The sequence below is a fragment of the Carlito syrichta genome, unplaced genomic scaffold (assembly GCF_000164805.1).
Source record: "Carlito syrichta isolate Samal-C Ts95f unplaced genomic scaffold, Tarsius_syrichta-2.0.1 Scaffold308488, whole genome shotgun sequence".
Classification (NCBI taxonomy): Eukaryota; Metazoa; Chordata; class Mammalia; order Primates; family Tarsiidae; genus Carlito; species Carlito syrichta.
The window spans coordinates 136,765-154,561 of NW_007252584.1; the positions used below are offsets into that span (position 1 = coordinate 136,765).

Sequence of the window (17,797 nt, forward strand, 5' to 3'; positions counted from 1 at the left end):
GACACACCCAAGTTTTATCCATACCGGCTGAAAATCAGGCTCCCTACGACAAAACTTATTTAAGTTATAAAATGTTTCAGTTTGCTTTTCCTATGTTTAGGTAGAGGTCAAGCCATTGGATCTTTTTAATATTTAAACAAGCAAAATGTGTGTAGTAGATTGACCTCTTAGCGTAAGTGGAGTCATTCCACAGGAAATTTATAATATGATTGATTGTCTTAATAGCAGCCATATTTTTAAAATAACTTACCAGGAAATTGTGTTAGGTAGCACAGTATTGAGTGGTAGCATATTTTTTTAATCCTAAATTCACTGTGGGAAGTGTTGCTGGACATTATTATACCAGAATGGCGCCAGCATGCCAATGTATTTAGTGATTATAGTTCAACAAATTCTTTAAAATGTTTTCTAGAACTCTCTGATTGAAAAAAATGTTTAAGTAGCAGTTCTTGTATTTTGGTTTGGTCCAAACGTATTGCCATGATATTCCATAGGTAGCAGCAGTCTTTGTGATCATGGGTCATAGGTTCCTCATCTTGGGTTGTTTCTCTGCAGTTCTCTGATTAAATGTATACTCATTGAGTGATCATGGGACCTGCAGATTTAACTACATCTTGGTCTGCTAGCATATTTTCTATTCCTTTTCTTAACTATATCTCAAAAGTTCTAACTGTTTAAAATTTAATAAATAATTGTTTCAAGTATTTATTTAATTTTTTTTTCTCCCACAGCTGAACCATCTCTTGTTGGTTTTGTCCCCTACTCCAATGGTACTCCAGGCAAGATTTTGAAAAAAAAATTAAACCTAGATTTACCCAATTTGTTAAGTTTTTGTTTTAATTATACCTTTGTATTGTTTTTCTTCTCGGCATAAAAAGAGGTTGAAACAACAAGCCTCAATGGTAAGAATTTTTCTGAAGCAAGTGAAAATTGATAACCCTTCATATGAATATAAGTATAATGAATGGTGTTGAAGGTTTCCATTTCTAAATTATTTCTGAATACATCGAGTAGTTTCAAATAACCAAAAAACAAAACAAAACAAAAAACAAAACTTGTCAGCCCTGGAGAATGACCTATATACTTTAGGGTAAAATGATAAAAATCTTATGATCATGGAGGGAAAAAAGCCCTCCATCACTCTAACTCTCCAGAAAAGAAAAAGAAGTATTAATCCCATTTTGAATACTCCATTTCCCTTGCCCAGTAAACTATGCCAACAAATTTTACATGACAGATTGTTTAAATGTGAAAAGCACATCTAGTGACTTTAGTATGATTCAGTGTGGATTTGGAGGGACAGAGCATTCAAAAACAGCCTTTTTTACAGATAATTGTATCAATTTTAAATAGTGTGAAGTGGAAAAAGAATGGCTTCTTCCTCATACTAGAGAAAAGGGCAAAGAAGCAGGCTATATTCTGGAGAGGTGGGTGGAGCAGCACATCCTGTTCCCTCCCCTCTGTGGATACTGGGTAGGCAGCCTTCCTTCCATTTTGTTGGGGTCAAACCCCAACACTTCGCAAGCCCTTAGTTAAAATCAAATCTCACCATGTAGTTGATGGTTAAGGAGCTAAACAATCATTGGTACAGCTCATGTTGATCAAAACTGACTTAAATTCATATTTGGCCTAGTGGGAAGGGACAAACATCATTTTTACGTGCAATTACTTTTTTATAGTGAAAAGAATATTTTCAATTTAGCTTTGGCAACATTTTTTGTATCCCTGTGTGTGTGTGATAATATAATACATGCCTTTTGGTTTTTTCCTAAAATGTCATGTTGAATAATAAATCCTAGAATGATTTTCATTTAAAGAAATATGAATAAAATCTATTTTAAATCAAACAGGATCAAAATAAGATTCTCTTAAAAGTTAGTTGAATATCATGTTCAGGAACTCCAGATTTAAGCTAGAATTATTTAAAATTGCTTCATAAGATTGTACCACTGGTAAAAATGTATTGTGCATCCACAGGGCTTTATATTAAAGTCAGTATTAACATTGGGAATATCATATCCCTTAGGGACTTTCATTATAATAGAGAAAAAAGGGAGAAAATGTTCAACAACATAAATGCATTTATTTAAATCTACTGGTGATAGAAGTGTCGCTATGTATTAGACACAAAACTTGCATTTAGGAAATATACTTTGGATGAATGGACCGCTGCTCAAGAATTTTCTCTGGGGTTGGAGAATGGATAGTGGTGAGGGGATGGGCAGCAAAGATATTTAGTAGTGTCAGTTGGCTTTCACAAAACAAGGGAAAAGGGAAGTGTTTAAGGAACCTAGGAAGACACATGTGTTTATTAACCATGCCAGTAGTTATGCTAATTTTTATTATTTTATTTCAGATGCTACTGTAAGCGTATTAACTACTTTAAATAAAACAGGTAATATCAAGTTATTTCTAAATGTAATAATTTCTCTTCTGTGGCTTCTTGTGTGGTCTCCTTGGTTACTAACGAGTTTTCCTTCGTCTCCCTGCCCACTGTCCTGTGCCTTCAACCACTGATTTGTGATCCCTTTTACTTTGACATTGAACTACAATTTTGCTGACACCACATTCCCAATGTTCCAAACTGTTATTTAAAATCACATTTATTATTTTTAATTATAATAGTAATACATATTAGCTTATAAAATGGAGAATATTGAGAAATACAAAGAAGAAAATACAAATCATCTTTAATGTTGCTTTCCTAAGACCATTACTATTAATAATTTGGTACATTTCCATTCAGTATCATATATACATATACCTATATACATATTCTGTACTCTATGTATATATATATCCTTTGCAAAATAGTCATAGTTTACATAGATTTTTATATTTTGACCCTTTGACTTAATATTAAATTAGAAGTATTTTCCAGTGTCCCTTACAATTAATGACTTGGTAGTATTCCATTGTGTACCATTTGTTGAACATTAAAGTTGTTTCTATCTTTTTAATAGAAGTTGTTGCAATCAGCATCCTGGTGCCAACATCTTTGTATTCATCTCTGGTTTCTGTAGGATACATTCCAAGGATTGGACATAATGGGTCAGCAGTATGAATATTTTAAGGCCCTTGATAACTATTGCTCAATTACCTTCTAGAAAGGTTGTACCTGGGCTGGGCTTGGTAGCTCAGCCTGTAATCCCAGCACTTTGGGAGGCTGAGGCTAGTGGATTGCCTGAGCCCATGGGTTCGAGACCCGCCTGGGCACCTTGGCGAGACCTCATCTCTACAATAAATCAAAAATTAGCCGGGCATGGTAGCGCGTGCCTGTATTTCCGGTTACTTGGAAGGCTGAGGCGGAAGGATCACTGGAGTCCAGCAGGTCGAGGCTGTGGTGGCTAGGAACGTACTACTGCACTCCAGTCTGGGTGACAGAGTGAGACTCCAATTCAAAAAAAAAAAAAAGTTGTACCCAGTAGCATTCCTGTCAGCAGTAGAGGAGAATGTGTATATCACTGTACCTTTGCTGAGACTATATCACATACTATTACAACTTTCTCTCAATTCCCTAGGTTTTATTTTTCATTCTTGATTATTGGTGAGGTTGAACATTTTCCCCCAAAAGCAATTTAGTTATCAAAAACAGAAATTCATTTCACAGTTGTGTTTTGTTTGCTCTGGAAAGAAAACTATCAGGGCAAACAAAATAATATATGTAAAGGATTCTTAATGATAATGCAAAATGCTGTCAGCCTTTATAATTACCACCAATCATTGCCCATGGGTCACACATTGAAACAGAAATTCATCAGTAATATATATACACAAATGAGGTTTCTGAAACTTTCAGTATAATATCATCATTCTTAAGTGTGTCTCCAAACTCTGAGCTTGTTCTTTTCTTCACAATTTGCCCATCCACCTGGAGACAGAGCTTCCTTGCAAATCTGTGCCCTGAACATGACCTCTTCTAATTGATCATCCTTAAAGCAAAGATTTCTGGACCTGGTTCTCCATTATCTGAGGAATGAACCATAGGCTCTGTCCCCAAGTGTGCTGGGAAGATGTTTCTAAAGTTTGCCTCTTCAGAGCCTGTTAATATTTGCATGTGAATCACCATCTTTGAACAGTCCTGGTTCTGTGGGCTAGTTGTGTGACTGTGGGTGCATAGTCTCAACCTCTCTGAGAATAGTTTTATCTGTCAAAACAATGGTGGATGGTATTGTATTAACTCTTAAAGAAGATAGCAGGGCACTTGATTGTAGAGTATGCTAGCAATATTTGATCTTACGTACTGTTTCACATTGATTTTTATTCTGAATCACCTGCTTTTTACAACCTATTACCTGAAGGTCCTGATAGTGACTTAATTCTACATATCTGAAGTGTAAGTCCTCATCCATTTGTCTAGCAGCAGTGCATGGGAACTGAAGTAAAATTACACAAGCAGTGGGGTGTGTAATGGGTGCGATCTAACTGATTAAACATGGAGTCCAATTCCCAAGCCCACACTATGCCAATGCTACATGATCCATGTATGTGATTCCCATTCATTCAGCTGCTGAGATAACTGATAGTGTCCTCAAAATGTTGATAGTGTGATTTTCTTAGCACTTCACAAAAATGATACTCATGGCAAATTGTTTTTTAAAAACAAGCAACAATTCTGCTCTAATATTTAAATTGCTTCTTTGCAGAAAAAACTAAAATCACTATAGTAAAAACCTTCAATGCATCAGGTATGACTTATTATCAATATCAAGACTTTCTTTTTTATAACTAAAGTAAAATTAAACAAATGGCTGGTGTTTATGATTTCTTTCTCTTTTTTTCTGCTTTTTAAAAATAAATCTGTTCTTAATGAATAGATGTTTATTCACTAGTTACCTAAAGTTATACTAGGTGTTTGGGGCTATATAATATTATAATGATCAGATACAGTGCCCACCCTTTAGAATCTTCTAGTCTTTGGGGGTGGGAGACAAGGCAAACAAACGGATAACTAACATGAACATGCATACAGGTAAAGGCATTGATTACACAAGTATTTCTGACATGGTTAAGAGGCATGGGAGATGGAGGGAGTGCAATTAGAGAAGAAATTAGAGAAATGAACCTCAAATTCTTTTTTTAAATAAAAGAAAAAGAGTACTTTTAAGTTCCTGATGTAAGACTAGTCACACAAGATATGCTTGACAAAGGCTTGTGATTGTTTTTAAGCAGGGGTTGGCAAACTATCACCAACGGGCCAAATCTGGCTCACTGCCTGTTTTTGTGAATAAAGTTTTATTGTAACACTGCCATGCCCATTTGTTTACATATTTGCTATGGCTACTTTTCTACTATATAGAACAGAGTAATTACAACAGAGACCCTATGACCCACAAAACCTAAAATATTTATCTTACCCTTTGCAGACAAAATTTTCTCATTCATGAGTTAAGGAATGGCCTTGACCATGCATTTGAAGGAGGTTACAGATAAGGCTCTATCAGTAGGGGAAAAAAAGTCTCAGTGTGAATGAACAACAAAAAGACACACATCACTGGAAATGGAGGTGTAGCTAAAATTTAGAAAAAGATGATAGACGGTTGAATAAAAAGCATAGCAAAAAATAGACCTATGGTTTAAAGGACATTTAAAGCATTACTACCCACTATCTATATATCCTATCATATTTTCATAGTGTGTATGTTATAGTGAGTTATATCTATAGGCAAGTGTCTTTTGATGTGGGTAACAGTGCTATGAACAATATAGAAATCTACGTAGCAGGTAACTTTTGGCACCTAAATACCGTTTATTCACAAAATCAAAACTCTTAGCTTAAGCGTCATGCCTAAATACCAGTAAACCATACTGGCGGAAACCATATCACATGCACTAACTCAAATTATAATTTTAGTTTGTGTCCAAAATTATTTTCTCATAGGAATGAACTAAGGACTTGTAACGTGCAATGGAAATAAACTAGCAATTGGGCATTGCATACAAAATTCTGACCAAACAAAACTTAACAAGGAGACTGAAATACTTCTTAATATAACAAACTTCTTCCCTTAGCAGTTTGCTTAATACATTTGCCCCTCCCATTGACTATGAATTTCTTTTGCTTCACCAAGTGGATACAATTAATGAAGGAAAGGTTCTTAGAGAAGTAAACTTTGAGCTCTTTTTCAAATCAATGAAGAGATGTACGTCTCCTTTCACCAAAGGAGAACGTGTTTCTTGGGTTAATATGTATGAAGTTTTTGTTCTAATGTGGCTCACTTCATCTCCCATTCATCTCTGACTTTTTTGTATGCCTGTGTGGTCTTTGTCCTGGTCATTTCATTTCATTTGGCCCTCACTAAAACTTTTTATGTTCTGGTCCACATCACCCACTAGACTGTAAGCTCCTTGAGGGCAGGGTTTATACTTGGAACCTCATAAAACCTGTAGAATATGGTAGGTGTTCAGCAAATATGTTTGGAATTTTGTAGTTTTTGCCCAGGAAACAATATCATGACATTAATATTATTTTATACATACATTTGCATAAAAAGCTATGATTAACATTAGAGTGATCATTTACTCCCCTATCTAGGATAGGAGGGAGGATCTATGATTAAGAGTTATTCTAAAACCTGAGACAATATTTCATTTACATATGCATCTAAAATTCTACTTTAAGCAGGTTAAAGAGGGTCAAGCTCTGTCATTAGCTCATTAAAAATATTGTCTAGCTAATATAAAAAATAAATATCTTATTTTAAAAAGAGTTATTCCATTTAAAGTCTCTATATTTGATTTGTATTTATAGTACTCTGTTTATACTGGACAGGAGAGGGGTTAATTGGGAAGGGGACAAAGAAAATTTAAGGAGAAGTTGGGGGGGGGGTCAGGCACTGACATACTAAAAATTAGTAAAGAATTCAGTTCCATAGATGACCGACTAAGAAATGAAAACTCATTTCTTTAATCTTTGTGGAATTCATCCAGCCAATTATAGCCAGTTTATAATCTTTTGGGACTACATTTGATGCCTAAATTTGTACATTCTCTTAACAATGTGGTGTATAAGTACAAGTATTGACAAGCTTAATTAGCTGGGTTGTGTTTTCTTTGCAGGAGTCAAACCCCAGAGAAATACCTGCAATTTGTCATCTATTTGCAATGACTCAGGTTAGTTCTTGTGTACATTACACATTACCAGATAAATCTGCTCCATAGGGCAAAATGGTTTGTTTGGTTTTTTCTTTTGAGTATGTGGTGTGTGCCTCTCTGATCTGTCTCTTTTTATGCCACCTGACTACTAAGAATACCTAAGAAAAACAAAAGCAAATTTTAGATCTGGCTGAAATTATCTTCCCATTGCCTAGTGAGAAGCTGGATTAACTTCCTTATATGACACTTGAAGCTCTGCAATAAATCTTTTTCATTATAGCTTTAAATCTATAACTAATAAACTTAAATTTAATTCATAAACAATTAATAATGACATTAATAATCACTGAAAGTCATTTTTTATATATAAATCCCTCAAGCTTTTCCTTAGGGCCATAAGTATTATGGCTGAGAAACAGGATGTTGTTTTTTGCAAAGAATTAAACAAATTAGCCTGTTGAAACCTCATGTACACCTAGTTTAATTGGATGCTAATTCCATTAGTATCCATGGTGTATTTTGCCATCTCTAACTCAGACTGTTCACTACTTTTTAAAACTGAGATGGAAATCTCTTGAGAAGAAGCTATTTTTGAAATGTGAATTTTTTTCCCTTCTGCCATGGGCCAAAAGGCATGAAACAACCACTTTTCTCACGTTGGTTTGGCTCTCTGGGCTCCCTTCCTTGCTATAACCAATAAAAGCAAATGTGAAAAACAGAAAAATATGGTGTGGCAAGTCAAAACTGACCAGGAGATCATGAGAAGAAGAAGGCAACTAGGTATTTTATGATAGTAAAACCTTAGTGTGACTCCAGTAATAAGCAGTCATTATAAGAATGTGTTCTTTTATTCTGGTCCTTTTAATAGTCTTAGAAATTTGTTTGAAAAACATAGGTAGCAATTTCAAGTAAAATAAGTTAAGATTGGATAGATTAGAAAACAAGAAAACATCCTATTGAAAGAATGTTCCACAAACACTTTCGAATTTTATGAATGTGAGATTTGCTTATCTGAGCTTTCTGCTGATACTATGCTCCAGGTAGAATATTGGAGAAAAGTATTAGCTGGTTTTGGGAAACATCTTAATTTCATATATTACATAACCCTCTCTTCTCTTTTCCTCCTCCTTTCCTCCCTCCTCTCTGACTCTTCTCTTTACCAAATTCCTCTTAATGTCATTATTTTTGTGTTTCATCTATGTTTTAGGCTGATGACTAATGTCTAGTTCAGTGTTGTGTCTACATGATGTTTGATAACTGTTTGAAAATTGAACATGTAATTAAAAAAAACTGGTCATCTTAAATAACAGATGCCAGAAAACTGGTTGGAGTAATGTTTTCCCCAATTAAGTGACTGAATTGACCATTTGTTTTAGTGTCTGGTGAAAACAACCTCATCGGGGAACCAACTCTTTTGGCATCAGAAATCCCATGATACCCTGCCAGAAACTAGAAACTCTCACTTTCTTGCAGGTTCCAATCTGGGCTCATTAAGGAAAGTGGAGACTAGTGAAGAAACTGGGAGCTGACCCAGAAGAGTTAGGCTGATAATCAAAAGGTGGTGACTTCCTGGTTGCCCTGCTACCACTGTGCTCCCAGCACATTTATGAAACTCAACATGCACTTAATAAGAATGCAAGGGAGGGAAACTGTGGGTGTTGGCATGTATACACACACATGATCTAAATAAGCATTAAAAAACTAAGATTTTTTTAAAAAAATGTATAGGTCATTCTATCAAGTATGTTTGATTTTAATAATTACATATTGTGTTGATTGAAATTCCAGTATCAATATGCAGAAGGTGAGGTTCTAAGTACAAAAGTTGCTGAAATAGACCATGTTCATCACTGGTCTAGTATCTATCATCCATTTTCAAGTGGAAGTGGACCATCGGGCATATGGCTATGGGAATCAGTTGTTGTACTTTGAAGTACAGGGAAAGATGATAACCCCTCTGGCTCAGGGGTTAGCTAACTACCACTTATAGTCCAAATATGGCCTGTTTTTGTAAAGAAAGGTTTTTTTTTTCTTTTTCTCTCTCTCTCTCTTTTTTTAAGTCAGAGTCTTACTCTGTTGCCTGGGCATGCTCACGACCACCACAGACTCGACCTGCTGGGCTCAGGCCATCCTTCCGCCTCAGCCTTCCAAGTAGCTGGAACTACAGGCGCATGCTATCACACCCGACTTATTTTTTGATTTATCGTAGAGACGAGATCTCACCAAGTTGCCCAGGCTGGTCTCAAACCCCTGAGCTCAGGCAATCCTCTCGCCTTGGCCTTCCAAAATGCTGTGATTATAGGCTTGAGCCACCATGCCTGGCTCTAAATAAAGTTTCATTGGAACACAGCCATGCCCATTCATTTATGTATTGTTTATGAATGCTTTTGTGCTACAGTGACAGTTGAGTAGTTGCAACAGAGACCATACATCCCATAAAACCTCAATTATTTATTGTCTGATCTATCACCAAAAATTCTGGTTGAACCCTACTCTAGTTTATATGACATCTTTGACTATTGCTCAAGAGGCAGTTTTTGATCCCTATAGATTACAAGGTGCACGGCATGTACTTTTGTTTAGACATTTCTATTTTGTTTCCAGATGAAGCCAAAGCCCCTAGGAGTATACCCTGCAGGAAAAAAGTTGACAGAAATTGAGTTCAATATTTCCCAAAGTGAGCATTTTAAGAACAGAGTTTTCTGGTGTTTCTAGAATGAAAGTTAAAATGAGTTGTGCAACCGAAGAAAGGATTTTCCCTCCATACTATTCAGGTTTGAAAACCAAGTCTCAAATCTGTTCCTAGGAAAGATATTGCATTTGGTAGCTATATTTTTAAAAAAGAACCAAACAAGAAAACTGGCAATGAATATATAGACCTCCATAAGGAGAAACACCTTTTCCCTCTCTCCCAAACCTATGTAATTGCAATTATAACAACTTTAAAAGATTTTTTAAAAAAGTTAATGTTAGAGCTGCAGTTCCTCTAATTAGCATATTTAAGGGAAACAAAATTCTAATGAGAAGCATGTAGGGATAACATTTCTTGACATGGGGACAAGTTTTCTCTCTTTTGAAATTTCCACATAAAATTTATAGTTCCTGTTTTCTAAAAATTATATTGATAATCATTGAGTAACTTACTAATAGAGAATAAGTGTCAATAAAACAAGGAATTTGTTTATAAAATAATTTGATAATCTTTTTATATGGTGTATTAATCCTCAAGCTATAAAGATACAAGTCTCAAATTTCTTTTTGAAATTTTATTTTTAGCATTTTTTAGAGGTGAGATAATGTTTCAACATGATGAAGGAAGCAGCGTTACTCAGGTAGGTCTTAAAGATTTTTCTTATTGCAATATCAAAAGGTGAATTTACATGTATTTTAAAATGTGAGGTTCAGGTTATTTGTAATATTTTGGCATGTTTACTTTTATGACCAAATTTAAATAAAGTATGTATTATTGAATCCCTAGCTTTGTGGTGAGGACTTGAATTCATGATACTTATGGTATTTTGTTAATAATTCTTCATTATATTTTAGTTTTTACTAGGTTTGCTACTGAAAAAAATGTTAATATGATGCAATTCTGATACCAGTTAAAATTTTTAAATTATATTAGAAACTCCAGGCCACAAGAAATATATGTATTGAATCTAAGAATAATCTTCCAAATCTGATCCTGTTTGCCCCATGGGGAATTGGAATACAGTGGTATCAGCCTTCCCGTAACCTAGATTGGTTCAGAGGCTCCTGACCAACCATGGTTTGTTCATTCATTGAATATTTCTGTGCACCTACTATGTGCCAGACAATGAGCTGGTTGCTAGGAATGCAGCAATGGCTGCTGTCAAGTTTCCCTTTTTACACTGGGGACTGTTACTTACATCTGGGTCCTTTCATGACAAGAGCTTTAATAGTGTTCCTTTGGAGGAACCCCCTGAAATAAAGACAGAAATTAGCACATCAGAGCTGCTGACTTGAAATATCGTTTAAAGAAAACATAAAACAGAAACTGTCTCAACCAATATGAGTGAACTTTTGAGAACCACTTTTTCCTCCCTCCCTTGTCTATATAACTGCAATTTGATCATTTAATAGACAATGTTCTTTGCGGTTAGGATTCAGTCTTTGGGATGTAGTTCTTTGGGTGGCCAACAAAACTAAAGAGCAACTTCTTGTTAGAGAAGAAAAAACAAAACAATGTCTGTTGTTTCCTTAATGATTTTGTGCTTCTAACAGAATCAAGATATAACTAACAACACCTTAACCAGAGTCCTGTCTCTAAGTGAATTGAAGTGAGTAATCTGCTGTTTGATTTCAAACTTTCAGACATTTGCTGTGGAAAGATACTTGTTGAGCCGTCTTTGCTTTTGAAAACCAAGAATAGGAAAGAGACAAGACCCAAAGGCTACAGAACTAATTGGTTCTTGACTTCCTTGCAAACTAACCATAGTCACCTGTCACCAGCTAATATCCCCATGAGGCTATTCTCTTTGATGCTCTGAAATTACATAACAGCTTCATTTGAACTGGTATTTGAGTTTTAATATGCTTTGGTATCCAGCATAATTGAAAGAGGAGTTCAAAGTAGGACTCCATGTAATATGATTTGTTTGTGCTTGCATGAAGCATCAGTGATTCAAAAGTCAGAGGGAGGTCAATGTTAAGTAGACCTTGTCTTACAAGGACAAGCACAGACAATGAGAAATGCATTACAAATAGATACTCCCAATTAGACAATAGGTCCAAAATCTCAGTCATAGGAGTTGTCTAGGCCAGGAGACGGTCTTACTCTGACTATCACTGAGAGGGTCAACTTCGTGTCTTTATCTTTGTGGCAGGGAAGCAGTGTCAGAGGTGACATTCATCTACTCTTAGTCTTGCTACTGCCTCACAAATGAGATTGTTGTAAACTTTTGAGCTAAATCTGCTCTGGTGTCTGGGATGACACTGAAAAGAAAAATCTTCCCTAGGTAAAAACAAAACAACAACAACAGCAACAAAAAGCCCAAAACCAAAAGAAAAAAAGAAAACTTTTCTTATGGGTCATCCTTTCAAATAAGCATTTTGACATGCCTGCTTCTGATGATTTAACAATGCCCAGGCAGAGAGGAATACCACAGTTCCACTTGGCAGATGTCAAATATTCCTAGGACCCACTGAATTTATGGTAGTTAAAAAGTTCAACTAGTGAAAACTGGAATTGGGACAGGGTATTATTTATGTCCTTTATGCCTATTCTTTGACCTCTTGGTGAAAATCTAGCTTTTCTAACTATTCAAAATTATATATGTGAAATGAAAAGCAGAACACGTCAATGCTCTGGAAGGAGGAAAAACTTTAGATTAGTAATAATAGAGGGAACTTTAAAAAAACTCACAAATTTACAACTAGAATATAACTTAGCATACTTATAAGTAATTATTCTTAATTACTGACTAGAAATAGATCTGAGTCCATTTAAGGTCACTAAACACTTGTTGAGCACCTACTGTGTGCTGGGCCTTGGAGATCAAAGGGATAAACCCAACTCTCTGAGATGGAAAACCAAGTCTAGAGCAGTGATCCACATCCCTGGCTGCATATTAAAATCACCTGAGGAGCTTATAAAAATCCTGAGGTTCAGGCACACTCCATAACAATTAAATCAATATTTGGGGGCTGAGAGACCCAGGCTTTGATATTTTTTAATGCTCCCCAGGTGGTTCCAACATGAGGCCAATTTTGAGAACCAGGGCTCTTGAGCCTGATGGGTAAGATGCAGGATGGAAACACAATAACAGTACAGCCCATTCCCTACATTGAAGGTGACCTGTATAGGGTACCAAGGGATGGATGTTCTAAGTCTCTGAATATAGAGCAGGAGGAGTGGTTAGACCTGACTAGAGGGGACTGAGGAGCCTCTAGAAAGAAGTTGGCCTTTGAGCACAGTTAGGAAGGAGTGGCTCCTGCTGGCTTGAGGAGCCAGCTGACTACTGCCATGGTCCTTCTCTTTTTCCTTTCAGACCTTGCCTCATGCCACCATTCCTTGGAGGAGGGCTTCTCAGCCTTGGCACTAATGACATATTAGGCCATAATTATCTATCATAGATGGCAGTCCTCTGCATCATAGGATGTTTAGCTGCATCCCTGGCTTCTCCCCACCCAGATGCCAATAGCACCCTCCCCAGTGTAACAACCACAAATGTTTCCAGACATTGCCAAGTGTCAACCCCTGCTTGAGAACCACTGCCTTACAGTGGATTCTTTAACTAGATTTCTTTCATCCTAACTTTATGTGAAGCTCTGCCACTTTGAAGAAATGAAAGCACTGTTGGACTGAGGCTGGAGGAGAGGAATGAGGAATTCCTAAGGGGAGTTGTGAAGAGGGGAAGGCAGGGCTGGAGAGGGCGAGAGAGGGCAGGCTGGGTCGGTGGGATGGGGAATGAGGAAGAAATCAGAGGTGCAGAGTTCCTAGGGCGAGTGGCTTTCCCCTCTCAGAAATGTATGCCTTGGGCTGGCTGTACTCCTGGCCCTCTGCCAGAAGAAGCTGCCTGGAGGTAGCAGTATTCTAATGAATGACAAAATTGTCCAACCAAAATTTATATCTTGCTCTTGGTTAGAACCGATACAGTTCCTGTCTGGTTAGTTTCCTTTGTCATATAAATAATTTATTTTTGCCACACAGGAATCTCTTCTTATACCCTCTATTTCTTCAAAGTGAACACTGTAAGCAATGAATACCATGGGCTTGATTTAATTGCTAAGACTCTAACTTGTTTTGAATTTAATATCACTAATGGTCTCCTTAATGTCAGTTTCTCTAATTTTATTAACAGACGATCAGAGCTCAACAAAACCTTGCAGACTCTAAGTGAGGTAATCATAGTACACCCTCCCTGTGTCTTGTTTATAACTATAGTTATGATTTGGGGGAAGAAATGGAGTTTTACATTCCTGAGGAGATATGTAATCAAATTCCCCCAAATTTGTTATTTAAAACAGTGAATGTTCTAGTTCTATTATTCCAAAACTCAGGATTAGGAGCAATGGGTAGACATTACAAGGAAGTAGACTTTATTTCATGTGAAACCAAGTTTCTTAAAATATATACTTTAGGAGAACGAGCTCCCTCATGTAGTAGTGACCTTTCTGACACTGGAGGTAACCAAGCAGACTTAGTATGGCCTGTATAGCTTTGATAATATGTTGGGAATCAGGTAAGAATGTGAATTGAATAATCCCTAGGGGTTCTTGTGGTTCTAAAATTCTGTGGCTCTGTGATTAGCCCTGGGTCATCTTTTCTGGCATTTCCAACTGTCAAGTAACATGTGTATATCTTTTGCTTGTTTGTTTCAGACTTATTTTATCGTGTGTGCTACAGCAGAGGCTCAAAGGTCAGTTATTTCTATATTTTTATAAATATCATTATCTCTCTATGTCTTAGTTAAATTGCAAATCCAAAAGGGTTCCTTTAAAATAGATACATATTAATGACATTTTGGCTTTAAATATTTTTAGTTATCCAAACACTGATCACTTGGTCACATCCATCCTCTCATTCCTTTATGAAGCACAGAGGAGTGTGTGGTATCAGGCCATTTACCCCTGGCTCTATGAGGCTAAGGATCATCAGTGTCCTTAGCTCTGAGGGTCACCAATGTAACCAAGAAGTGGCTCACAGTGGTCCAGGCAAGGGAGAGGTTAGACAAAAAAGAAGGAATATAATATGGAGCTTAGGAAAAGAAGGAGAGGAAGGGGAAGGAAAAGATTGGAAAGAAAGAGCAAAGAAGAAATTCAACAGTATGTGCAGAGATGCATCAGATATTGTCTGATATCTATTAGGGGCTTCACAGATTATCATTTTAAATTGTGTCCATTGGCTATCCTGGCTGCATAAACCAATGGCTTATAGGGTAATCATCTCACTACCAAAATCCTGAGCATTCTGTGAGAGTCAAAGTCCTAGAAAATAACAGTTTTCACTCATCGAACTAGTCATTGGTAAAAATAAGGGCAAGTCTTTCATGAAATTGTAGGTTGAATCCCTAACCACTATACATATCTAGTTCATTTCACTTCTTTTCGTTATTTGCAGCATTCTTTTTTTTACACCTAAAACCAAGGCAAAAGTAGAAAGAAACAGAGAATGTCTCAAATTCTTAGTTATCTGATAATCTAAATGGAATTGCCAGAGAGATTTGGGATTTAAGAGACCTTGATGTTCATCTAGGCTGGTATGTGAAAGGATGCCCATGATGGAAACTCAAATGCCTGTAGACACCGGGCAAGTAACCAGCTGGGGGACGGAGTGGGGGAGATAAGACTAACGATGTGAAGGTGCTTGTCTTTGCAACCAAGTTTCACTCCCACCTGTTCATTGTGCAGGGAGGCAAAACAGACCAGCAGCAATGTGCGGTCAGAGGGTCTCTAGTTTGCAACCTCTGTGAATGTGAACTTCTATAAAGGTCTCTTAGTATAAAGTTCTTTGGGGTAAAGTTCACACCATAGTAAATGGGTGCTTACAAGCTTATTGGGGTGACATTGCAAGTTAGCAGTGTCAGTGTTCCTTTTCTTTACTCTTAAGTTAAGCAATTATAAATATATAGATAGGTTTCCAATTTAGTAACATTCTGGTTATATATATTTCTCTTTACAGCACATTAAATTGTACATTCACAATAAAACTGAATAAGACAATGAATGTATGTGCTGTAATAGCTGCTTTGAAAAGAGTCAAGATTCAACCAATGGGTAAGCTGTCTCTATTTTTATTGACACATTTATCTCTACATGACTTTTTCTAACTGACAATATATGAATAAACTTACATATGTTACAGCTTTCTGTTTTGACTTTTTTATGCTTGAGCAATTTTTAGAGAGCCCTAGTAGGTTATTTTTTCTGCTTTCTAATAAAATTTCAATATGTCGTATTTGAAAACATGATAGAACAAATCCTGTTGAGAGGGAGAATTCTGTTTTTATGCTTGATGAATTGCTACTGGGATATGTCTACTTCTTTTTTAATTGACAGGTAAAAATATTATATATTTATGGTGACACTGTGATGTTTTGATATACATTGTGGAATGGCTAAATAAAGCTATTTAACATGTATTTTTATTTCACATACTTATCATTTTTGTGGTAAAAACATTTAAAATTTACTCTTAACAATTTCAAATGTATAATATTGTTATTAACTGTAGTTACCATGCTATACAATAGATCTTTTGAACTTATTCCTTCTGTCTAACTGAAATTTTGTGTCCTTTGTCTAACATCTCCCCAATTCCCCAAGCCCCCACCCTCTGCTAAGCACCATTTCACTCTCTGTTTCTAAGAATTTGACTTTTTTAGATTCCTCATCTGAGTGAGATCATTCAGTATTTGCCTTTCTGAGCCTGACTTTTTTCACTTAACCTAGTGTCCTCCAAGATATGTTTTTTCTGAATTCCTCTTAGGAGTTGATACTCCACACATATAACCAAAAAAAAAATACTCAATAAATATTTTTGGACACTACATATACAGTATATACTTGTCAATGTAATGGTATCCAATTTATCTTGTTGCCTGTTTTCCTGTTTTAGATAATCACTCTTTAAAATGCAGTCAGTGTAAGAACTGCCATACTTGGTGAGTCTGAGCTGCGACCTTGCTTTATTCTTGACCATGCATTTTCTTCTCCCTTTTTCTTTCATCTACTCCAGAACACTGCTGCTGTTCTGTTGGGACACCCTGCCCTTCCTCCCCAGAAGAGTTGGAAAAGCTGCAGTGGTATGTAACAAACATGCCAACCCTTCTCCTAAAAGATAAATAAATAAAATTAATTACCATGCTAGTTAAGGAGTTTTGGAATTTGGGGAGTCAAGAAGGATTTTCAATTTTAGGACAAATGCACAGTTTTCTGCTGTATGAAGTTTCTACTTGGACCATTGCTTTAGACCAATAGTTCGAAATCTTGGCTGCACGTTAGAATCACCTAGGGAGTGTCAAAAATATTCTGACACCCTCCAGACTCACCAATTAAATAGTTTGACATTTAAAAAAGTTTGCCAGTCTGATAGATAAGGAACGGTATTTCAGGGTTACTTTAATTAGCATTTCTCTTATTAAGACTGAGTAGGAACTTTCTTCATGTACTTGGAGGCTATTTTAAAAAAATCTTTTAATGAATTTTATGTTCATGTCTTTTCCTTATTTTTTTCTAATGAATATTTGGTATTTTTTTTCTTTCTCGAGTGGGAGTCTCACTTTGTCACCCAGGCTAGAATGCAGTGTCACAATCATGGCACACCGCAGCTTGGACCTTCTGGGCTCAGACAATCCTTCCACCTCAGCTTCTCAAGTAGCTGGAACTACAGACATATGCCACCATGCCTGGCTAATTTGTGTGTTTTTTGTAGAGAAAGGGTCTAGCTATGTTGCCCAGGCTGGTCTTGAACTCCTGGGCTCAAGCATCCTCCTGCCTCAGCCTCCCAAAGTGCTGAGACTACAGGCATGAGCCTCCAGACCTGGCTAATTTTCAAGAGTACTTTATATACTGTAGGTATTATAACTTTTTCTGGGTGTATGTTGCAAATATTTTCCTCCAGTTTGTCAGTTATCTTTTGTTTATTGTTTTTTGTCATATGAATTTTTATAAAACTTTATGTAATTAAATTTACCAGTTTTTTCTTATATTGCCTGTGAATTTGGAGGCATACAAGTAG

The 17,797-nt window shown here is 36.3% G+C and overlaps 1 protein-coding gene across 9 annotated transcripts in view; it reads left to right on the forward strand.

The window, feature by feature from the left end:
• The window catches only part of ADGRG2 (adhesion G protein-coupled receptor G2), a 71,920-nt gene that overhangs the window by 26,345 nt on the left and 27,778 nt on the right, over positions 1-17,797 (forward strand). For 2 of the 9 annotated variants that reach the window (XM_008065466.2, XM_008065459.1), the window contains exons 3-13: positions 732-779; positions 879-902; positions 2,357-2,395; positions 4,647-4,688; positions 7,060-7,113; positions 10,372-10,427; positions 11,341-11,396; positions 13,920-13,959; positions 14,440-14,477; positions 15,740-15,834; positions 16,796-16,862. In XM_008065466.2, the coding sequence (XP_008063657.1) occupies positions 732-779; positions 879-902; positions 2,357-2,395; positions 4,647-4,688; positions 7,060-7,113; positions 10,372-10,427; positions 11,341-11,396; positions 13,920-13,959; positions 14,440-14,477; positions 15,740-15,834; positions 16,796-16,862 (559 nt within the window). The remainder of the gene's footprint in view (positions 1-731; positions 780-878; positions 903-2,356; positions 2,396-4,646; positions 4,689-7,059; positions 7,114-10,371; positions 10,428-11,340; positions 11,397-13,919; positions 13,960-14,439; positions 14,478-15,739; positions 15,835-16,795; positions 16,863-17,797) is intronic. The other 7 variants (XM_008065458.1, XM_008065460.1, XM_008065462.1 and 4 more) reach the window with 7 other exon arrangements.